We start from the raw sequence: 25,007 nt of genomic DNA, 5'->3' as shown, positions 1-25,007 counted from the left end.
ATTTTATGTTAATCGGACTCTTTTTGGAGAAAAACTGGTAAAAATGAACCAAACCTATAAGAATCTAGAGTGAAAAATCTCATTGTCCGTTGCAAGGTTTCCTGATGACTAAACCTAAAAATGCTCACCCTTGGCCCATCCACGCCTACTGCTAGAGCTCTTCCAATTGATTTATCATTCTTGGTTCGAGATAGGAATTTCGTTAGATATATCTAACTTGTCGAGTCTAAATTACCTCTCATCTAAGAATTTTTTTTTAATAAGCTTAAAAAATTAAAAGCTATTGAGCGCCGCGTTCCATTTCCATATCATTGTCGTGCCGCATTGTAGCACGAGTGCCTTGGGTTGAACATTCCCGTTCAAAACACATAGCATCATCTATCCCCTACATGTTTGTGGTTGCGATGTATGTTATTTGAGGACATACATGGATCAGTTGTAGTAATATATCAATTTATTTTCCTGATTAAAAAAAATATAGAAATTAATGTTTACTTATATTTGTTAAGACTCTTTTAAAAATATAGCAGACAAGAGGCTCTGTTTATAAGATTACTGCAACTTGTTGATATTGACAGATATGAAATTGATCCTTTTTTACCCCTCACCTTCACCATCCTTCTAAATTGCTTAGAGTTGTTTGATGGAGAAATGAGAGTGAAAGTTGATAGGACTAATCGGGGAGCCACCTCAGCAATCAATAGAGGGCGGTTGCTCGGATCATCCCGGCCGGGTCAGCATGTCAAGGGCGGCATTTTGAGGCTGTTCGAGGAGGCTCCGTGCCTTGGGTGGAACTGTTGCTTTGTTGATGGATTATATTCAACAGCTTCATCCTTTGCTATTATATAGCTCCAGAATTAGTCAAATCCAAGCGACTTAATGGAAGAAATCGGTTTAACCCTTCTCTTCAGCATTATCCTTTCAAGGCGAAGCACAAGCGAAGTTGTAAGCACAGCCTTGAAATCTTAACTTATTTCTTAGAAAATCTTTACCAACTAGTTCCATTGGTAAAGCAGAAGGTCACAGTTGAACCAAATAGATACGTTACTGCCTTCAGTGGTCATGACTTGCCAAGGTAAGCAATGAACAGAACGTTTTCAGGAAACTTATTTGAGTTGAAAAACTACAACTAATAATACTTTGTATTGTGAGATAACAAGATTTTTCTGCCTTTAAAATTTTAATAGCCTTCTTGAATTTATTTTTCTTTAGTCATTATCGAAGTTATGTATGTTATCGAACTTCTTTGCATATTCATGGCAATTTCCAGTGGCGTTGCTACAACTATTATTTATTTCAGTTTTATTTATTTTTTTTTTTTTCTGTTGGAGAAAAGCTGTCTAAAATTTCCCAACAATTGGAACCAAAGCTTCCTGTACATAAATTAAAAATATTACAACTTTGAACTCTTTTGGATTTGAATTTTCTCCAAGTTGCTACTTTTAACTCTATTTCTCCAATTTCACTTATATGTACTAAATCATTGACAGGTCCTGATTTGGGTATTTATTTATTATTATTATTCACCAAAATTAAACCTTTTTCAATATGTTACGGATCTCAAATTTAATATTATGAAGAAGATGGTCAGGGGTGCGGTCACAAGAAAACAAAAATAGAGGTATATAGATATAAAGGTAGGGTTGAAATTATATAAATATAAGTGATAACAACATAATATACAAATGAAGGAAAAGAGTAAATAAAATAGTATAAATATATAGTAGTCAATGAAAAGAATAAAAAAAAAAATTACGCAAACTATTAAGTTAAAATGAACAGTAGGCGTAATAACACGTAAAATAGAAAAGTAGAAACGAGAAAACAAAATTTAACTCACCAAAAATGGAAAATAAAGATATAAGTTCAGATGGAAGTTAAGTGTACGTAATTAATTTATTTTCCAGTTGTGGTATATTAAATTCTGTTTTCTCATTTCTGCTTTTCTATTTTACGTGTTATTACGTCTACTGTTCATTTTAACCAAATAGTTTGCGTATTTTTTTTATATTCATTTCATTGTCTATTTTGTATTTATAATATTTTATTTACTTTTTTCCATCATTTGTATATTATGTTTCTATCACTTATATTTATATGATTTCAACCCTACCTTAAATTAACCCTACCTTTTGTATTTATTCAATTATGTCAAAATATTTTTAGTTGTTTTTTGTATCTTTTTAGCCCTCTACAAAGTGGGGCGATACGTCTGAAAATAAAAAGTTGTTAACTATTTTCGTTTCCTTGTTACCGCGCTCCTGACCATTTTCTTCATAATTTGAATTAATACGGCCCATTATTTATACATATAACACAAATTTAATATTTTTACTCGGGTCGGTAAAGACTGTTCCTTCGTTAAAATAATTGGAATATCTTTAGAATATTTATTGCATTTTAAAATCATGGATGGTCAATTATAAAATACAAAAGGAAGTAAGATAAAGAAGAAAACAACAAACAGATTTAAAAAATAATATTTATAAATATATAAATAATCAAATGAGTTATTCTCATAGCAACTTTTTAAGAACCCAATAAATTTAATTTGCATAAAGTTAATGCCAATTAATTAATTTTCTGAAAACCCAACCTAGCCCAATATAGACCTTGCACAATATAAAAATGCAGCAGAAAATGCAAAGGATAGGGACGTTCAAAGTATGAAAACTGCTTGAATAGTATTATCACAAATAAGCTGTGTCAGATCCTTTCTGTTTATATTGCTTCTTCAACATTTTCTTCAATTTGTGAACTTTGTAATACCAGTCTAATTAAACAAACTCCCGCTTCCCAACTAATTTTTATATATCTAGTTTTTTTTCTTTCTTTTCCGATTACCTTAGCAAATATTCCTCCTACATTTCAATGTTTTCCTCATTATCCGAGAGCGTGGAGTCTCAATTCGAAAAATGGTCCTAATGAGTTATGTGCATTGTGATCTCAATTCGAGCCTTCTGCATGCTGAATGGTAACTCAAATCAAGTAGTAGTGTATAGAAGAATGTTGCGAGTAACTAACCTCTATGCCGTGTGTAAAACGTTTAATAAGTATTAAATTAAACATAAAAATTATTTTAATAAATATCCTTGAATAGCGGAACATTTGACAAAAAAAAAAAATAGTTTTATTTTGAAATGGACGTGTTCCAAAGATATTATCGTTGACAGGAGTTTCTTTCTCTATTTTGGTCCCTCCATAAAATGTCCCAAAGATAGAGAGTTGTAAAAAAGTAACCTCGGTCGATTAATTTTCTTTGCGTCAGATGTATCATTATTCAAACAAAGCAAGGATATTATCTTTTATTCAATATTGAATCATTTTGTTAAAATTTGTTCGTACGTGGTAAATTCTTAAAGCCCATTTTAAGACATGTAGTCCAAAAGAGGTATCGATCAAACTTATTGTTTTGAGAGATTCAGCACTTTAGGAGTAGTTCTATTAGGTTTGTTATAACAAATTTTCTGTTAAAACTAGTCAGTCACAAGCATATCCCACTATTTAAAAGAAATTGAAGCTAATTTACCCAGTAATAAATTAATTTTTTTTTTTTATGAAAAGTAATTTTTTTTACAGAATCATAAACAGAACCACTTACACAATTTTTGGTCAGTGACTCATTTAATCTCACCCTTAATCTTGAATAGTGGCGCAGGCAGCGAGCGAAGGGGTCTGGAACCCTATCTCTCTATCCACCCAAAATTACGAAATGCTTTTGCTCATTATTTTTTTTTACCCCTTCCCTAGTCATTTTTGACCCCCATGTGTATCTATATGTTACCACACTATTCTAAACATGATGGAAGGGTCAAATATTTGTTCCATGAGACCACCACGAAATAAATGTCGACCACCCTCCCCCTCAGCCGGATTTGAACAGGCGCCGCTACAATTATGAGGTTTCTAAGGTAGACACCTCGGCTACACACTCATTCTAATCTATAAACGAAAATTATATAAATCTATTTTTATATTACTATAAAAATAATATACGTTAGCTTATAAAATATAGTATTATATTTCGCCCAGTCGGGATAGGTTTCTTAAAAATAGATGCTTGGATGAACCCACCCTCCTTCCCTCTCCATCTAGCTACTCCACTGATCGTGAAATACGTACTCCTTTTACAGTCGAGCAAGAGATTATTTTAGTTCTGCACCTGTTAGTGATATATTTCCATGGACTATCAACTTCTGATACATTTTTCTTATAAACTTGAGTTATCAAAATTGAAGATCTATCTACATTTTAGGCGAAATGAGAAACAGACTTGAAGAACTAAATAAATTTCTCATAATAATAATTATTTCATGTGTGAGCCTTCATATCGTTCAGCCCAATCTGTCATGCAAGTGTTAATAATATAGTTACTTCCATTTATTTTTAATAGACCATAAAAATTTTGATAACGTAGCACTACTAAAATAAAATTATATAACTGTGTATTTTGTAAAATGAGGAACCTTGTCACATATATGCTATGTTTCATTATAATTTGAATATTTTAATCACTTTCATTATTGTTTTTTACTGTTCCATACCTTAGAAAAATACCTAGCGTAGTTTGAATTAAAGGTTGACTGTAAATTTGGTATATTATATTTAAAATTGAATACAGCTTTAAGTTTTATTTTAAAGTTTGTAGGTCTCAAAATATTCAGCCCAGTTTAGTAATGCAGAGGCTCTATAAATAAAGTTTGGTTCTAGTTCAGAAAGATGCCGGCTCGTAGGAATACAGGAAGGTGATTTATTAATGCCTTAATTTAAAAAAAAAAATCTAAAATTGTCAGTTGTTTATTAACTTTGATTACTACTCATTGATACCTTATTCAAAATGAATAGAAGGCTCTGTAGTAACTAAGCCAAATTTTGTAACTACTGTATAATTTATTATCTAAATTATCATTAGAAAAAATAACGTAAGGAATGAAAAGATGTGTTCTCAAGACGCAGAAATTTTATTTAACATCAATAGTTAGGGTAATTCTGAAAAAATACTTGTAGTCGTAATTTTTGACAACCCCCAGTTTTTTTAGGTCACTGAACACGAATCTGAGGTTCAGTGACATATTTCCAGGAAACTTTGTTGTTGTTTTTTTTAAATACATCAAAGTTTTAACAATTTTTCTGATTTTAAAAAATATGATATACGCATTTTGGGGGAACTTTTGCCTGCTTGTTTTTTTTTTGTTTTTTTTTTTTAAATTGAATGTTTATCTTCGAAAACTGTTTTCAAGTTATAACAAAACAAAAAAAAAATAAATAAATAAATCATGTTTATACCACATTTTGGAAAACCAGTTCTTTTGCAGACATAAAATGTAGAAAATCCTTTTCACTCTAATTTTTTAAAGATATATTTATATATATTCCCATATCTCGAAAAAGCCTGTTTTTCAAGAAAATATTCTCTAAAAAAATTTAAAGTGAAAAGAATCTTCTATATTTTATATCTGCTGTATGAGTGCTCAGTAATAATTTTTTTAGAAAAATACTCACTAGATTTCATACTATTGATTGTTCTTTACTCCATTTGGGGAGGAGTGGAGTGATAATTAGTGGTTACCTTAAAACTGCCTCAGTACTCTTGAGTTGAGGGGTGTAGGGCAAAAGGCACAATATGGTGATGAATAACCATAAATCGCCAATGAATCCTGATAAAAACTCATTTCTATTGATGTTTATTTTTTATTTTAAAAATACAATTAATTTTTTTATCTCATTTTCAACAAATGTTATATGATTTTGATATTTTGTTTAATAAATAAAATTATACAAATTTTAATCAGATTTCAATAGTTTTTGAGACCAATTGATAATGATCAAGAATTTGACTGTAAAGAGAAGAAGCTTGTAAAAAGAAGCTTTTTTTTTTTTTTCAATTTCAGACATGATTCTTGTCATGTTTCTTATCTATTTAACTTTTACAATGTAGAATTGGGACCTTGAAGACAGTTTTACTGAAAATTCATATGACATAGCTACTTAAAAAAAAAAAAAATTATAAATGCATTCTATGTATTGTACCCATTTAAAGTATCCATAAACTCATTATTTTCTCACTCTCCAAATTGGTCAACTTTCCTCATTTACTGTACTTCTACTTTCTGTACTTAAGTCCATATCCCAAAAATTGTTTTTTAATCTCTAATAACACATTTCCTCTGTTAAAAGATACCAGTTCTCACTTTCTAGCATTTATAGGAGATGAGCAGTGAGTGTTTAAAAATGGGACAAAAAGCACCTGAGTTTTTTTTACATGTTAACACCTCAGATGAAGCAATATTAATTTTTTGTTAAAAATGCAAGTGAAATTTAAGTGATCATCATACAAAAGATTTGACAGAAAAAATCTAGTTGTGAAACATTTGATCTTAAAGATATAATAAAGGAAAGATACAGGAAATGTAAGTAGGAATTTATTTGAAGACTGTTACCTTTTACGATCCAGAATAAAATGGAAGGGATCCATTCATATATTGTAAATTAAGTAGTTCATAAATAACGATAAATTATTATATGAATCAAAAGGTCATTAAAAATCAATATAAAAATAATAAGAATAATTTTTCATGACTATAACAAGAGACAAATTTTGTGGTTGTAGTCCTGACAGTTTTTGTATGATCCAATACCTGAAAGCCCTTGTTGGCTAAACTGTTTTCATGTAATTAACTAGATAAATAAATCATTTCATGTTTTGTTTGAAAAAAGACTGAGCATATAGCCGATAAAATATTTAAAACATAATTAAAACAACTTTTGATATATCTGTTTAAATTTAACATTATTGTTTAAGCTCAAAGTATATTTCATAAATGACTGAATATTTTAATTGCTAAATTTAAATTTTTGCATTGAGAATTAAATTATCAACTAAATACTTTTAATTTTTTTACAATTTCACGATTTACGCGTGAATTCTGATAAATTTGATTTCCACCACAACTTCAGGTGGATATTCCTTGAAGGCAGTGGTTTTTTTTTTTGGTTTTTTTTTTGTAGCTAAAAAAAACTCACAACAGTTCAAGCAGTATGAATGAAACAATTAAAAGAACAGAAAATTATTTTGGTCAACTAAATATTCTGTTGCCAAGAGAATGGGTATTTCTGTTTGATCAAAGGGACTGAACACAACTCAATTTTTTTTTTTTGGGGGGGAGGGAACCAAACAATAATATATCAACAATACTAATGAAAATGATAAAAACAATGTCCTTAAGTTTTGTGAAATATATTCGACTTAAACAGTAAAAAGGTTTATTACATTTGTACCGATCCTGTGTACTGGTGTAGTTAGAGATATCAATATGTCTCCAATTATATTAACCAATAGGTTACAGCCACAATAAAACTTATGCTTTAAATAAAAAAATATATAAATAAAAAACACTATAAAAATAAATGATTCTAAATTAATTAAATTGTGATTAAAATGTTTTCTCCTATTCAAATAAATATTTTTTAATTATAAAGATTCTAAAAATGTATTTTAATATTTATAGTTCTACTTGAAAATTCTCTCATATACTTCAGCATATGGCTTTGAAAATATTTAATTTTCTTCCAAAAATTAATATTTCTTTTGATTTAATGAAAAATATATATACGAATGGTGCACCAGCATTCCATTTTTTCAATTCTTAGTACAGATAATTTATTTGAAGTTCATATTATTAATAGCTTCTCTTAAACAACATTTGGATTTCTAGTGTTTAAGTGATTTTAACAGTAAGTAATTTTTCAGGACTTAGTTATTCAATAATAGTTATTGTAACAAAGTTTTATAGTGTGGTGCATTTTCTTTCTTAACAGTATATGATGTATAAACTTGAGAGTTGACTATATATTTTGTTTTAAACAATAAATGTATTTTGTTATTTAATTTTAGTTATCTTATTTTTTTTTTTGCACCTGGAATTCAACCCTTCAATTTTTTTTTAATAAAATGTTTATTGTAGATATTTTTTTTTTCTTCTTGAAATAAAAATTTGAACAAAAGTATATAGAACTAGAAAAATAAAAATAGTTTATAATTTAGCTATTTACCCCAATTTTTTGGTGTTCTGCCTAAAAACTTTGCTTCGCCGTGCCTGCTGTCGTAGATGGTATATATTATCTTTTGCTTGAGCGTAAGATTATAATCGTCTGGTTTTTTAAACCCCCAGCTATACTCTGGCTGTTGCTTCCCCTTGTGCTTCTCATGCTTCCCAGGCATCCTGACAGAACCCCTCACAGCCACAGACTGGCCTCCCCTCCCTAACTCCCAGTCCCTTTATGCAAGAGATAAACCACCTCTTCACTCTCACTAGTCCACATATTGATACCGCTCGAACCAATCCAAACTGATACCTCATCATAAAAATTTTAAAAATTATCTGCATATGGGTACAAAACATGCATATGTAGAAACATATAACATATATTAAATTTTAAAGCATAAAAATAATAAAACAAATTTCCATACTTCAATTTACAATCAATTCCATCCCCATAACATTTCCTTTTCAAAACTGTTGGTCAAAACAACTTCAACTTTAGAATAATGAAGAAACAAATTTTTATATTTTATAATTCCAATGGTCGTCTGCCTGAACTGAACTATGCAAAAGATTAAAAAAAAAATAAAATAAAAAAATTTATAATCATAATATGTGAATATTTTTTCACTTAATACAGCATTAAACAAAAAAGATTAAAAAGGTGTTATTATTCATATTAATTATTATTTTTAGATTTTATTTCTTCGTGTCAGTAAAGTTTGAATCCATGCATACAATAGAGAACCGATCTATATTTAATATTGAATAAAAATTAAATTAATGTAAATAAAATTAATTTAATAAAATTAAATTTTTCAGATGGATTGAATATATACAGAAAGCAGATGATATTTGTCTTTCAGATAAAATTTTACAAAATGAATCTTATTCAGGAATGATATGAATTTGTGAAATTAATCTTATGTTTTTGACTAACTAAATATTGTAACATTTTTTTTACTATTAGTAGAAGAATATATATTTGTATATATAAGACCTAAAAATACATAATTTTGATTCTAACTTTTAGGGGAACTAGTGAATCCTGAAAGACAGGGGTTGATGTTCTGTTAAAAAGGACAGATGAAGAGTACATTACAACTTGTAATTATGAGTTTTACTTCATCTAAACTGATGCTGACTAGAAAGTTTCTACCGAAATATACTTACATTTCCTTCGCTAATTAAGTAAGTATGAGATAAACATATATTATATAAACATAATGTTTAATATAAGCAGTACTAAATTAGTATTAGTCAGAAATATAATTATTAATTCTAGTTATTAATTATTAAATTCTAGTAAATTATATTTAATAAGTAATTAATAATAATAAATATATTTAACTGAGCTTCTAGAGTTTAAGATACAAGTTGTAAAATTCCTTTCCAACTCAGATGTTGGTCAGTTTGTCGAAGTCAGTCTGAAAATATTAAAATTTTGTGAATAAGCATGGAATACTTTTTCAAAGTGCAATCATTGTTATAAAAAAAAGCAACCCACAAATAAAATTTGCCACTAGCACAAATGCAGTAGAAATTCACAAGATTCCTCTTTTAAAATTTCAATTCAGAAAGCCAAAGACATTTCAACATATTAATAATGGTGACATAAAGATCACATTTTTACTCATAAAATTTATTAATTTTATCCTATTAAGGGACCATAGAGAGCCACAGAAAAAGTTGAAATCTCTAATTGAAATTTAATTGCATAGATTCCAATAAGAGTTTTCCTTATTGTCAAGCTGTTTACTATATCATCGGCATAACCACACTAGTTTATATGGTTAGATTCAGAATTATAATATCTTTGTTTAAATTTTATGAACAAACATTAATAATTAATTTTTGCAACTTGATTGTGTAACACTAGTCTATATATAATATTTTTTTAACTGTTCAATATGATAACAATTTCATTTTTTAAATGTTTTTTGTCCCTCTTTAAAAATTTTGAATTTGACCAATTTGATAGAATTAAAAATGAAACTATTTGAGAATAATTAAATATCCTTGAAATAAAAGAAGTCCTAAAGAAGAAACAATTAAGAAGATAAGGACATTCATGTAGAACGATTTTGGACAAAGATCACCAAAAATAAGTGAAGAAATGACCAGCTACTAGACTTGGAGGAAAAACTCAGTTTACTTAAAACAGCTATATATCGAGGGAGGATCCAGATAGAGATAGACTTTACCAAAAATAAAGACCGAAACAGAAGAAAAAAAAGGTGGAGATTCTGAGTTGACTCAACAAATCAAACCAGCAAGGTAAATAGTGGGAAGTGTTTGATAATACACATTTATTTATGACAGTAAATGCTTTTCCAAAAAAATAATTTTTTATATCTATTTAACCTAATTATTATTCAAATTTTTCTTAGAGAGCTTATGTCTATAATAAATAGTATAACATGGTCTCAAATTTTCCTTTCTGGTTTTCCTCTTCTAAAATATATTTTAACATTTCGAGTACCTACTTCCTCATTTTCAGATCAATATCTTGCACTCTGTGAATATTACTAATAAATAATAATTAAAATGGTTATTAAATTTTAGTCAGCCCACTAAGTTATTGGTCTTTTTGATTATTATTATTACTTTTTAATAATGGTAAACAATGTTTAATATGCAATATTATTTTTTTAATTATTAATAATTTCAAATTCCATTTCTTAAGCATGAGTACATTTCCTTTTTATTAATTATTTAAGAATTTTCTCAATAAATATCATTAACAGATATAAGCCTGTAGGAAGGTCCACTGATTTTTTTATTTATTGAAATACTTCATGATTTTATCATGAATGTTATCAATCTTTGTTTTTTAATCATTTTATTTTAAGTTCAGTAATTTGTTATTATTTACTATTTAGTTACCCGCCTTTGTATAAAAATAATAATAATAATTATAGTTCATAGGACTACTCAAGAAACACTAAAAGTGCTTTAATTAATAATATGACCATTCTTCACTTTTTAATCCTTTTTATTTAGAAGATTAATTTTTTGGTACGTAGCAATAAATATAACAAATTAATTTTAGTGTCATCATATCATGATTGAAAAACTGTTTAAGTATATTTTTACTGAAGAGCATCCTGTGAACTACAATGGGTGTCCAGTCCAATGAGGTATTGTATTGAGAAACTCCTCAATATAATATCACCCAGGAGCAGAACTACAAACAACAGAAGCATACAGACTTACTCAGCTGCATATGACATGTAAAAATGACAACTCCAAGCCTACAAAAGCTTAAACAAAAAAGAACAACATGTGTCACTTACTTTATGTTTACTCGATTGTTAGTTGTGACAGGCTTGTATGCTTAATAAATTTAAGAAATGTTAAAAAAAAATTACAAAATTTAGAATGATCTCTGACAGATGATTGTTTCTATAGATTGGACAGCCTCACAAACTGGTGAATTATATGACTTCAAGTTCCTACTTTCCATACTTTTAAATCAACTTTCTTTATAATTATATAATTACCCAGTATCATCCCTCTCTGATGCAATCACCACCTCATCATCAGTAAAATGAGCTGGGTGTAAAAGTTCTCCAATTAGAACTTCCATTCAAGCACACTTCTCCCATTCAGTAAATATAAAAATACTAAGTAAAGTATAAGGTATTTTTTGCAAATGTTCTTGTAGGAGGTACTCATAATATTTCACCCTCTCAGGCAATTGACTATCGGGTTAATATAACTTCTTTTAGTTGTTTCTTCAAAGCTTTAGGGAATGAACACACTTCCTTAATTTTTTGTCATTCTCAGGAACTTGTCCATTTTCTTTTCTAAACTGATTGGCTCATTACAGATGAAAGCCAACTATCTGAGCTCTGTTTCATAATGAAGTACAAACTAATACTATTAGTCTTGTACATTTAACTTAATACAATTACACTGACTTGTACTTTAGTACTTTTTAACTCCTGTAATATCACTAGTAGTCATCCCTATTATAAACAAAATAAGTAATTTTTTTATTACCACATAGTTTCTATATTTGTATTTATGAACCAATACTATTAGCTTTCATTATGAAATAGAGCCCTGGACGTCAATAAATTGGACCCTCAATTAATCTTAATCTTTTTTTCTTTTTTTTATAAAATTGAGATTGTGGAAACATTTTTCTGAATTAAAAATTAAAATTTCAAAATCTAAAATCTTCATTTTAGATATTGAAAATGTTGCAGTTTCTTAACTATTCAAGACTAATTTTAATTGCTTATTAGTTAATGTGACAAAGCTACCTGGATGTGCTACTGAGGGATACTACAGATTAAGTTAGCTTGAATGCAAACAACCAATGTTTTCAAGTATTAAGTGAAGGAAAAATATTATTGAGCTTAGAGCAGAGGAAAATGAAGGTGGTAAAGGAAGTAAAACTATTAAATAACAGTTCCATCACACAATGATGTTATTTTAGCATGAAACATCTCATATAATAGAGATACTTGAAACATCATCATTAATGGGGGGGGAAAAAGGAAACAAACAGTCAAAATATTGCTGTTACGGAGTTTGAGAGATGAGATAGCTCAAAAATAACTGACGAAATGAAATCAAATGAAAATGTATAGCTATTCAATTTCAATAAAATACTAATGGTTTACATTTTTTAAATTTAATGATGGATATAAATAGGTATATCAATTTTATTCTGTGTTATTATTTGTTCCTAGTTCCAATTACTCTAGATATACCCATTAATTATTATTCCAGATGTACATTTTGTCTCCATTCTATAAGTCATTTTTTATTCTATGTCTAAGGTACTAACTTGCATTCAATAAATTGTATATTTATATTCAGAAATCATCAGATATAATGAAAACAGGGTCTTGAAATATTTTAATTTGTCTTAGAATATAAATAAAAAAAAAGAAATAAAATGAGCAAAATTACTACCCTGATAAATTATTTTATATCTTTGTAGTATATTTTGTTCAGTCTTGAGTAACAACATAAAAATGTTATTTATTAAACTTTATTTCATCAGTTCAAAAAGAATCATAGACTTAAAAAAAATAATAAATATTATATTTATGTGTATGGTTACCAAACTTTGTGAAGAAGTACTTTATAATAAAAACAAATGGATGAAGACATAAAGTTTAATATTTTTTTTAATATCCAACACATTGCTAAGAAATATTGATTACATTACATAACGGTAAAAAATAAGAATTCTTAAATGTTAAAGCAACTTTATATGCACTTACCATTAATTAATTTAAAATGGAAAAAACAATTGTTGAAAAATAAAATTTATTTCTTTATACTTAACATAAAATCAATAACAAGTTAAACAAAATAATGTAAATATGTTACCAACTGGAAGTTTAAAATACCCAAAATAAGGTTTACTTTAGCCCAGACTTTTCTGGTTTGAGCTTGTTTCATCTTCCCAAGGGCAGCAGAAACAGCATAGGTGGACAATGTCATGGCTTCTGTTGAATAGCTTAGGAGGCTAATGATATTATACAATAGAAAATCAATCAGTGTGAGAAAAGTCTTTTATAGGTTTTTTAACTAAGATTTTATTTCATAAAAATAAGGCCCATTAAATTATTATATATCTGAAAATTGTATTTAGTCGAACAGTAATTCGAACATGGCCATGCCAAGTGGTTTATTAGAATTGTGTAGAATACCAGGAGCCCAGGCTTTGCAGACAATATTGATGATCACTCCAACTGAAACATATTTATTTAATATCACAACCTCTTTACGATGGCAATAATAACTAGTACATTAATCATAATGTGGATTACATAACCATTTATAATTTATGAAATGTTATATTATATACATAAATATGTGTACATTTTAATTGTTCTTTGGTATATTTTAGTTATTGTTATCATTTTAATATATGCTAAAAACACAATAAAAAAACAAAAAATATGCCACCTATACTGTTTTTATAGTAATTATTCTACTTTTCAGTGCTGTTTACTTTTGAGACCATTTCAGCCGAGATTGGATTCACTTTTCTTGTAGATGTTCAACCAAAAAGTCAATTTCAATGGCGATAAATTAAGGCTGTATGGTGACATCAAGTGTTTCTCTCAGAATTTTTCATCAAACTTATGGCAAGTTCAACTGCAATTATATTTTTGTATTGTAAATATAAAGAAAATATATATACAAAGAATTAAAGAAAAATAAGGTATGACGCCCAATGAGCAGAAATCTAACAGAAACCAAATTCTTTGTGGATATTCACAAACTGTCAATTTTGGAAGTAATATTATTGATAGTGAGGAGGTGTTCCCCTTTAATAAGTCAACCAACAGCTTCAATATGATTTTCTATCAAACTTTTCCTCAGCAAGTAAATGTAGGTTTAATTTTCCACTCTTTCTCCTCCTTTAGAGAATGTTTTGTGCCAGTATACAGGGTATTTTTCCAAGATGTATACACAATTTTTGCAAAATATCAGCAAAGTGTTGCAAATATGTCCTCTTATGCTAAAAATGTAATTATTATATTAAACAATTAAAGTAGACTCTTCCATCTCACTAACCTTTGTTAATCACTCCACATTCTCCCAGTCCTCTTTTTTTCTACACATGATTTCAGTCATCCCACTCTATTGGTGTACTACAGGCTTCTTTATATTTAAATAACCTTCGTAGTATGTTCTTTTAGATGAACAGAAATTATACTACACATTCTAGAACTAAATTATCAAACACACCAAATCACAGAGATAATTGATAGACAAATACACAATTTGTTATCAACAGTAGATTAATATGATTTCCTTCTCTGATTTAATAAAGTATGACAGAAATATTATTAATGTATTTAATTTTTCTTATGTTTTTTCTTGCACATTACTAAAAATTAATACAATCCAATAAGTCATGAATTATTGAAAATCAACAGTATGTGAAATATATATATGTAAATTAAGTTCATACTAAAAATATTTCAGATCTCAAAAACACACACACACAGAATATTTTTATTTTTAACACAAATATATTTGGCTTTATATATTTAGCAATGCATACCCTGAGGACGTTCAAATTGAACTGCTATTATTGGATTGAGATATCCTTTTTGTCCAATATATGGGAAGTAATATCCTGGAAACCCAGGTTGCGGAATAGTAACTGTCGATCCTATAAATTCTTTATCTGCTGGAGTTAAGCCTTCACAAGCAACCCAGATTGTATGCCACTGTAACAATTATGTTAAAATAACTTATGCATCTTTCTTAAAAATTATTTTTAAAAATGTATATATTACTAACCATCTTCACATTTGCTGTAAGATCTTCTATTTGATATTTCAGGGCCTGTGGCATTCCTTTGGGCAAAGATTTCATAGATGCAAAATAGCGAGGTTTCCATCCCAAAACCTATAACCAAAGCAATAATTAAGTGTGTTATGCCTTCTAAACTTTTTGCTACCTTGTGCTCAATATTTTTACAAACTTTAAGCTTAATTTAATTACAGAAATGATGTTTTATACTTGCACAGTAACTGTTAAAACAATTTGATACCTTTTATAGTGATGTAACCTTTAAAGAAATAAATATTGTATTTATGAAGTTTAACATTTGTGTTATGTATCAGCCTCATATGAAAACATTTTTAATTATACTTCAATTAAGTGCCCACAATATTAAATTTAAAAATTAGATAATAAGGTTCCTTGTTGGCTGAGCAAAAAGAAACAAATTATAAGATGTTAGTGAAATAAGAAATTAAAATTTATTTTATTTAAAAAATAATTTAAATATTTAAATATTTAGTTAGAATAAATATATCGCTGCTTTGCTTGACTAGTAGCACATCTGACAAAAACAAAAGTTTTGATTTTATTTTGAAATGGACATGTTCTAGAGATATTACCATAAGCACGGGTTCCTTTCTCTACTATGGTCTCTCTATAGACTGTGCCTTAGCTAGTAGTGTTGTCAAAAAGTGACCATAGCCTAAAGTGACCATACGCTCTCCATGGTAGTCTTACTTATCTGACTTCTCAAACGGACAATTATAGCGAGTAGGTTGCTCGATGTACGACATGTCACAATCTCACAAGAGGAGATCATAACACAAAAAATAGGCAATCCTTCCCCGCCGAACCCGCCCCGCTAAACCCCCGGAGAGCGACGGCCCTATATCACTTTTGAAATATTAGCTTAAAACGGAAAGGAGAGACTTTAAGATAGAGCAATATTCAAAAAGTCCCTGAAATTGGAAAATGGCATTGAATATGTCAAATACAAATCTTTTTATTTTTCTGTTAGATGTACCACTATTCAAGCAAAGCAGCGATATTATTTAAAAATTTTATATTAAAGATTTTTTAACTTTCTAGAATATTGTTTGCTCTTTTATTGAGAGACAGAAGGGTTTTCATTTCATTATACAACACTGATTCACAGGGTTTAGATGTTTCATAATTTCGATTCAATGAAATGGCTTAGTTCAAAGGATCTGAGAAAAACAGCAGCCATTACAGACATTTAAATTTATTTTAAATTTACCCTAAATTTTGCAATTTTCAAGAGGAAAAATAACAAAATTTCAATCAACATTCAGCAATTGATGTACACCATACATGTTTAAAAAACAAATTATTGAAACATACTAACTGGAAATGTTTTGTTCTATCACAAGTATATTTCCTGTAGATCATTGAAAACCTACTAAAGTTTCTTAATTAACACATTTATTTCAGATAATTTTAACTTACACTTTCCAACTCTATGAAGACACAAGGTGATCCTTGTTTAAAACCAAAGAAGTTTGAAGCAGTGCAAGGCTTAAAATCTTCAGTTCTGATGTTACAAACAGATTCAGATGAGGGATATTTTTCATAACTGCAGGACACTAAATGCTCCTCTCTCCCTTCAGTCAGCAATGGTGTTCTGTAAACTAGATTTTAACCACAGAAGTCAGAACATAGACAAATTGTACAGAGAAATAATATCAAAATTCTGCCTTCAACGGCATTAGACAAATAAAAATTCTATAATCCATTTGTGTATGTGTGTGTTTTTTTTTTCTTTAATTGGTATTTTGAGGACTGTAGAGGCCATTCCCTTTGTCTATTTCGAAGATATATCTTTAGAAAATTTATGTCTAAGTATGGCGGGAACTGTAAAGCATATGCCCCATATCCATTCCTAAGTTATATCTATAGAAAATTTATTATTTAAACTTTAATAATTTTAACAATGAATTCAAAAATTGAGGTCCATAAATAAATAATAAATTAAAGGTTAAATAAATATTATATCAGAACAGAGGGAGAGGGACAAAGAGAGAGAGGGAGAGTGAGAGTGTCAATAAAATTGTTCTTGGGGTGAGAATCCCCAATAGTGTAATATGAAATTTGCTAAATTTTTTTTTATATGAACAACATTTATTTTATATATTTCCACCCAAGTTTCTTCAATAATGTAAATAAAGTCTACCGAGGTTGCTTATTTTGGTATGAATAAAAATACATATTAGATAAGGTAACAAAAATCTAGTCTAACTCAACATCTCCAACAGCTTCAGATTTATTTACTAAGATTTTTTAATGTTTTGACATCTTTTTGGACATACAGGTATAGGATTTGTTATTAACAGAAGAAATTTCAATTAATCTATTAGAAAAAATAAATAAATTTACACAATTAATGCCATAGATGTATCCTGGAAGTTGATTGGAGATATGGACAAAGAAAAAAAACAGTAAGTATACAACAAAAAAAAAGTATTTATTTGTTATCTGTGCCAATGTTTCAGCCTTCATTATAACTAAACAAAATAAGATGATAATCTACTTCATGTGGTCAACTATCTTCTTCCAATAAGTATGGAATAATAATTTATAAATATTTTCATTTATCATACATGCTGTTACATTGTTTCATATTTTTCTAAGTATTCTGTCGCTTCATTTATCTATTCAATTATTTCATGTTATCCTATGTATTTCCTTCTATATGTACATTTATTCTTCGTTTTTGTTATACCTTCGTACTTGTATCTTTATTTTACTTAGCTCTGATTTAAGGCTACAATTTAATCTAAACCATTAACGCACATTAAAGATAAGTTCACATTTACTGTTTGTTTTCTTGCTTGGTCCTAACCAAATCATAACCAACTCCTTGATTTAAAAAAAAACTATGATTACTTATCCAAATATGAATATAAGAAAAAATATTAAAGTTGAATCCTGGACTGAAATCAAGTTGTATATTACAATTTTCAAATTGAGCAGAGCAGACCTAATAATTTCTAACTTATTTTGTTTTATTAGTGATCTGCTTTGTATCATATACAACAATTCAATATTTTTATAAATATTATCATTGAATCATAATGTAGTTTAATAAATATAAGGAAATCAAACATAATAGAAAATTGTAATATACGTTATACCAGCCCTTGATTCATTTGTAAAAAATGTATAGGTACATCTCTAGAGTCCATGAAGTAAGTATCATGTGAAATGGTGTATGAATGTGAAAGTTAATTTTATATAATTGAATCATTAAATATATGTGGTTCATAATTTATAGGTAAGATCGACAAAAGTTTATTTTTGCAGAAACTATAATACAACAATTTTTTATTTATGTAGTAAGAGTAAAAGCTCTTTTAAACACTTTTATATTGAATAATATTTTAAAATATATAACTCGAAATATAACTAACATTTACCACCTACATTAAGGAAAAGTTAATAATGTCAATTGTACCTAACTAAAATAAAATATAATTGAAAAAATATATGTATTCAAATGCTGAATTAAAAATCCTATAATAGAAAAATTGGAAATTCCAATCAAAATTGAGTGTGGGTCGTTATAATTGGTTATAACTATGAAGCTGGGAGGGCTTCCTCATTAAACATAAATTAGACAGCTGACAAACTTTAAATCTTTGTCCCTAAAAATTAATTACCTTCCAAGAAATTATCCAATTTTTGACTCCATTTATCTGAAGTAGACTGATTATACCAGATTAAACTGCTTTGTGGATCATCAGGAGTCGGGTGTATTCTCAGCTCTTTAAAATAATAAATATATTGTAAATATTTAGCCTTAAGTCACATAACAGTAAAATGTTAAAAATTAGCATTGAAAATTTAATAAGTATACCAATTTAAAAAACATTTTCCAGATAAGAAGTATCAGCCATTGTTGCAAAAACAAAAAAATTAGCAGTGCTAAACAAGATAGGAATTTCTAATATTAATTGTTAAGAACTTACTTAAAAGGCTCGAGGCAAGCTTATACCTAGCCACTTGACGAAAATTGTTCCTTAGAGTAGTTTAAAAAAATTTGAAACATTTCTGATTTAATGTTTTTTACAGTTCATATTCCAAAATATAATATGTAAATGTGTAGGAATTGTCATGTTAGATGAACAAATATTAAAACTTTTTTTATAGAGAAACAAAAACAAATTTTTTATACACACATACTGATTCCGGGTTATTGAAAAACAAATTTTGTTCAAAATTATAGAGATCATGTCACATTCTTGTCTCAAGCCATTCCATTATTGACAAAAATCAGTTAATCTTGATTACATTATTTTTTTTATTTATGATAAAATAAAACAAATAATGTTTCAGATTGTAATAAGATATTTCGGTTATGTATTTTACATTTCCTAAGTATGATTTTATTTAAAGTTATTCTTAACTATACTATTTATTTTCAATGATATAATTTTGTTTTAGGAATTTAAAATAAATCGTATTTAACATTTGAAAAAAGGTGTTGTGGGTACAAAAAAGCTATTAGCTTATTTGAAGTAATATTATATTTCGATAAGTTATAAGGAATCAACTATACATAATCTTTTTATTTTAGTAGTATTAAATCATTTGAATATTTGAAATTCACTATTAAAAATTGTTTTATATTTAGTTTCAAATTTGATCATGGTGTAAAATAATCTCAGAAAAAAATAATTTCAATCAAAAGTTTTTAATTTTTTTTGTTTCACAATTTTATTAGCAGCAAAAAAATATTTTCCAGTTTGAAGATATGATTTCTGTTGAAAGAACCTGGTAGTTGTGGTATATTTTTTAGACTGCCAAGAAATGATGTGAGACTAAAATTGTAAGTTTTAACAACAAAATTCATCAATTCATGATATAATTATGTTATTATTTGTATATCTAAACTTTTCATGATAAACTTACTTATTTTGTCAGCAAATGAAAAAGCCAAAAGGCTGAGATAAACTGCTAAGGTACACCTCATTCTTCACAACTGATGTAAGGCTCCTCTAAGCAAGGGCATATTAATCCCCTCGTCACAAGAGTTAACAATCACTTCCTCCATTTAGAGAGACAAAAGCATGTGCAAGATACTAACACACTTGAAGAATCAAGGGCTATTACGAGGATGGGTCTTTCACTTAGCTAAAGGATTTATCATCCAAGAACATTAAAAATTCTGCTTAATACAATTTATCATAATTAATAAACCAGGAAAAAAAACCATGACAATTAAAAAGCTTTATTATTTTAATTATTAAAAATTAATATTAAACGATTATATTAAAAAGAAGAAAAAAGTATGTAATTTTTCAAAGAATATTTCTCAATCAGCAAAAAGCATTTTAATTTTTGGTTTTCAAAACATTGAATACTTCTCCAAAGATCCATCTCGTGTTCCAAACGACTGTTCTGATTGATCCCTATTCTTTATAGATTTTTGAGGTGAAAATATTATTAACAATAATAAAAATGTGCACAATATTTCCACAAAATGTATATTTTTCTTTTTAAAAATTACCACCCAAAAAACAGTATTTCAGGTACAAAGTCAAATTAATTTATAACTTGTTTATAAATTGGAGAACAATCTTGCCTCAGAAAAAGTGTAACCAAAAATTGATAACTGTGTTAGATTCCTACTCATTAAAAATAAAAAATAAAACTTCATATTCCTCTTTACTATCTTGAATAACTGTTGTGAGACATAACTTTGCAGGAAACAAAACAGCCATGTGCGCACTTCTTCACAAGGTTCCTTGTTACGCCACTCCCTGGCCTCTTCATTTTTTGATCTTATGCTCTGATCCATCTGCCAATTTGCACTGCATAGCAGACTATTGCAGACAACAGCATTCCAGCACTACTCCTAAGTCATCATCAAAACAATTAAGTTTTCAAGAACTGACTTCCTTCCAAGGGTTCTGATAGATAAAACTCTTCCTTCTGAAATCTAGGCAACAGAAGAATGCATATTCAACTGTTTCTTCCAGAGGAGAAAAACAATTATTCCTAATCTAGCATGAAGCAATCTAAGTAGGACCAGAAGTAACTATGCCCAGTATATATTTTGTTGAAATCATAGTCAACCTCTCTATGTCAGCAGAATACCCATGCTGCTTCATCTGGAATTAGGCGGTCAGACACATGAAGAGTATGGTTTCTCTCATGCTTAATTACAGTCCTCCAATAAGCATTCAGGCTCTTTTCTTGTCGGAAAATTCCACTGCGTTTATCGGTCTGAAAATTAATCGGAAGCATATTGGCAGTGGCACAAACTCGCTTAATAGAACCCATTACGGAACATTCGAACGACACTGAGGACATTTCTTTGATCCACACTGATAGCCTTGTAGATTTTTTTTTCCGATCCCACTAAATATTAAAACAGAATATGAATTATTAAGTTTCATTACGTATTGGTTACATAACTTAAGATTAGATACTACCTTTTTCTACCGTTGGTACTGGAAGATATACGATGAGATACTTAACTGAAGTTTGATGAGTCCGATCCATGAGAATTCGACTAGAGATATTTAGAGGTGAAACCTTGTAGATAATTGGACCAAGCAGGCTTTTGTAAATATCGGCGCATTGGACTTAGTGGCCCCTTCATTTTCCTCCTGGTGATTAGTACTTCGGTTTTATGATCTGTTAGCTGAAGCCTTTTGCAAATAGTAACGATGGCCGTGTATGCATTGTAAGTAAGCACCTCAAAGAGTTTTCACGAACTATGTCAGACTGTCCACAAGGCCGAGCATAGTAGTGTAGAGACGCTATATATCAGAGACCGCGAGTACGAACACTGCTATCGCTTCTCGCCAAGACGAAGAGCTTCAGTTCCTTCCACCTTGAAGCACCACCGATGTTTTCTCTAGCCATTTATTGCGTCCATTTAATCAATAAAATGTAACTGATTTTGTAATGTTATATATATACATGTAATTATCATTATAATTATAAATATGTTGATTTAATAAATAAAGTTTACCAAAAAGAATATACTGAATCACAAATAAGTTAGATCTTATAGGCGGTGATACTCATAGGCCTTTGTATCAGTAGTAGAATCAATAACCCACCGATGGTGCTATGATACCTTTCAGGAAAAGCAAATGTCCCATATCTGCAAGGTGGCAGGGCACCGCTCCTTCCTCCCCTAATATTTATCGACTCTTAATTATAAATATTACTTTCTAATTACCTTTCATCTATAATTACTGTTTTATATGTTCTTCTCTGTTTCAAACATCACGTAGAGGCCCCTCACCTCCAAATATTCTAGTAGAATTCTCGCAGAATGAATTCATCAAACATAAGCTAAAAATATCTCTGTACACCTTCAAGTAAAAGTTACCAACGGTAGAAAAAAATATCTAATCTGATTTATGTAACAAATGCGTAATGCAACTTACTAATTTATGATTTTGTTTTAGAGGGATCAGGGAAAAAAATGTGAATAAGTCATTTAGTATATTCTTCAAACTTTCTTAATGGATATGAAGAGTCTATTTTACGCTAGTTCTCTGTGGTCATTTCCTCCTTCATCTACCTGTCTTCCTTTCGTAGGGCCAGGCGGCTGGCCTCCATCATATCTACAGGAATAGTACCCGATAGGACAAGGTTACCATCCTTTCGAGAAATTACGGCTGTCACATCGTAAGTGTCATCCTGTCTATTCACCTCTTCCTAATCAACTACCTTACTTATATTGAACACGCATTTCGAGGCCTTCCGGTCAAGCGTACATAACCTATCTTTTGGAGTCAGATCTTGCATTGCATCAGATTTGCACCCGTATTGATATCGTTGTGATTTAAATTTATTTTGTAACCTCCGAAAGTCATGGTAAGTGATTTAAGTCAGTGTTATTTAGACATGTTTAACGGTTTAAATTTATTTTTTAACCTCTGAAAGCCTTGGAAATGATAAATTATTACGAAAGTAATTATTGTTTTTGAAGCAAATTTACTATAAAAAATTGGATATATTATACGGAAATTAGAGTTTGCTTTTAAAAATAAAAAAAGAAGGTTCTCTGATCGTATTTTGACGTTTTGCCGCTGAAGAAAAATTTTATTGGATTGTGGAGATTATTGAAGGATCACCAAGCTAATTGTTTTCAAATGTCCTTTGTTAAGGTGGCTCAGGGCGTAAATTAATTTAAGAAAATAAATAAATAATATAGCTTCACTATGTTTATTTTAAATTATTAACCCTCTAACATTTTTACCGGTAATGACATAATGATAAATATAAACTGTGGAAGGGTTAACCTAAGGAGACGAGAGGAAAAATATCGTTTTCAAAACATATTTCCGGAAATAAGCTAAGTAATATAAAGGTATTATTTGCCTTTGGAAAACTAAGTATTTCAGAGGAAAAAAATATGTAACATAAATTTCTAGGTGATAATGGAGAATGACGAGAAACGCAAAATATTTAACCCTTTATTTTGCACGTACTAAAACAGAAGCTCCAATTGAATTTTTCTCATCCTGAGGTTTCGATATTAAGGCAATTGTATGTTTTTTTTTATTTTGTTGAAAAAAACATTAGGGGTGATTTATTACCCGACTTCGGCAAAACCTGAAGAAGTGTAATGTGTTTGTGGGAGAAGGGTGGGTCATATGATCTACTCATTGTATGGGCGATATTTTGAGTTAATTACATTGATACAACTGATTTATAAATTCGATGACTAAATTATTAAGTTACATCCCGGGAGTGTTTTCAAACAATATTAGATCAAAATATGGAAATAACATTTTATTAATGTATACATATTTGTACTTTTTTGTGTAAGAACACCCCGTCTCTAAGAAAGAATAGCCTTGTAGGGAAGGGTGTGCCGGTCCCCTATGACAGCCAAAGAATTTAATAAAGGTTAAGAACATAATTTATATTTGTTAATCATTTTTTTTGTGTTACCAGTGTTATTACTATTGGTCTCTTATTTTTCTTTTTTCTCCTAGCCTGAGTATTTTTTTTTTTCAAATCCCCATTCACTTATTTCTTTTTTATTAATATATGGTAGGGGATTCTTTTATAATTTTGATTTTTTTTTCTTTTTGTCATTATCAAATTATGTTTAATTGTTTTACATATTAATATTGAATATATCCCTGGTAGGCATAAAATAATCAAATACACCATAATTGTTAGGGAGGAAAAGAATTGATTTATAACTGGTAATTTTTTTTTTCACTCCTCTTTCGAGATTCCATTCTCTTATACAGTGAAAATATCAGTATACTAGCTTGGACAGATAGATATTTATTATTCATAGCAATGGTTAGATAGATATATGGAAGTAATCACATAGATTTCTTCTTACATTAAATTTATTTATTTGTTTTTAACCTGTTTTGTATAAATATTATTTATTTGTGTATTTTTTTTTTAATTTGACATTTGTATATATCGTTTTACCTATTGACTTACATACTTAACTAATTATTAACCTATTTAAATTGTTTTAATGAATTTTATGTTTTTATCGTATTTATATATTTTAATTGTTTCTGTATATATATTTTAACCTAAAGACAAACATAGTTTTAATCAATTATTAAACTATATATACAGTTTTAACTTGCTTGATGTTTTCATCATATTTGTGTATTTTAAATGTTTTTTATTTACATTTTAACATACTGACCCTCATAGTCAAAATATACTACATAT

At 28.6% G+C, this 25,007-nt stretch overlaps 2 protein-coding genes and 1 long non-coding RNA gene across 3 annotated transcripts in view; 1 reads left to right on the top strand and 2 right to left on the bottom strand.

Annotated features, from left to right (window-relative positions):
* Positions 1–8,243, bottom strand: part of LOC106684105 (sodium/potassium-transporting ATPase subunit beta-2) — a 112,502-nt gene extending 104,259 nt beyond the window's left edge. Inside the window, exon 1 of the mRNA XM_014425995.3 lies at positions 8,053–8,243. Within this exon, the coding sequence (XP_014281481.1) occupies positions 8,053–8,221 (169 nt within the window). The 5' untranslated portion in view covers positions 8,222–8,243. The remainder of the gene's footprint in view (positions 1–8,052) is intronic.
* Positions 1–15,633, top strand: part of LOC106684107 (uncharacterized) — a 31,925-nt gene extending 16,292 nt beyond the window's left edge. The window contains exons 2-4 of the long non-coding RNA XR_001343642.3: positions 9,076–9,233; positions 14,013–14,158; positions 15,369–15,633. This is a non-coding gene — a long non-coding RNA (uncharacterized lncRNA). The remainder of the gene's footprint in view (positions 1–9,075; positions 9,234–14,012; positions 14,159–15,368) is intronic.
* On the bottom strand, positions 13,315–20,395 carry LOC106684106 (sodium/potassium-transporting ATPase subunit beta-2). The gene is made up of 6 exons (XM_014425996.3): positions 20,241–20,395; positions 18,989–19,093; positions 16,779–16,960; positions 15,327–15,434; positions 15,085–15,253; positions 13,315–13,759 (listed from the first exon to the last, which is right to left on the bottom strand). The coding sequence occupies exons 1-6, from the start codon at positions 20,299–20,301 to the stop codon at positions 13,656–13,658; spliced, it is 729 nt and encodes a 242-aa protein (XP_014281482.1). The 5' UTR covers positions 20,302–20,395; the 3' UTR covers positions 13,315–13,655.
* Between the last annotated feature and the right edge of the window lie 4,612 nt (positions 20,396–25,007).

This window comes from Halyomorpha halys, unplaced genomic scaffold (genome assembly GCF_000696795.3).
Source record: "Halyomorpha halys isolate HHAL.00 unplaced genomic scaffold, Hhal_1.1 Scaffold543.1, whole genome shotgun sequence".
Taxonomy (NCBI): domain Eukaryota; kingdom Metazoa; phylum Arthropoda; class Insecta; order Hemiptera; family Pentatomidae; genus Halyomorpha; species Halyomorpha halys.
The sequence above is the reverse complement of the archived record's forward strand: the minus strand, read 5'-3'. Positions and strand labels throughout refer to the sequence as shown.

Bases quoted from the DNA above. Each gene is read 5' to 3' on its own strand.
- LOC106684106 (XM_014425996.3), bottom strand. From the start codon at position 20,301: ATGAGGTGTACCTTAGCAGTTTATCTCAGCCTTTTGGCTTTTTCATTT. The intron at 19,094-20,240 runs GTAAGTTTATCA...ATTATTTTAAAG, and splicing joins TTCATTTGCTGACAAAATAA to AGCTGAGAATACACCCGACT. The intron at 13,760-15,084 runs GTATGCATTGCT...AATATGTTTCAG, and splicing joins TCAATTTGAACGTCCTCAGG to TTGGAGTGATCATCAATATT.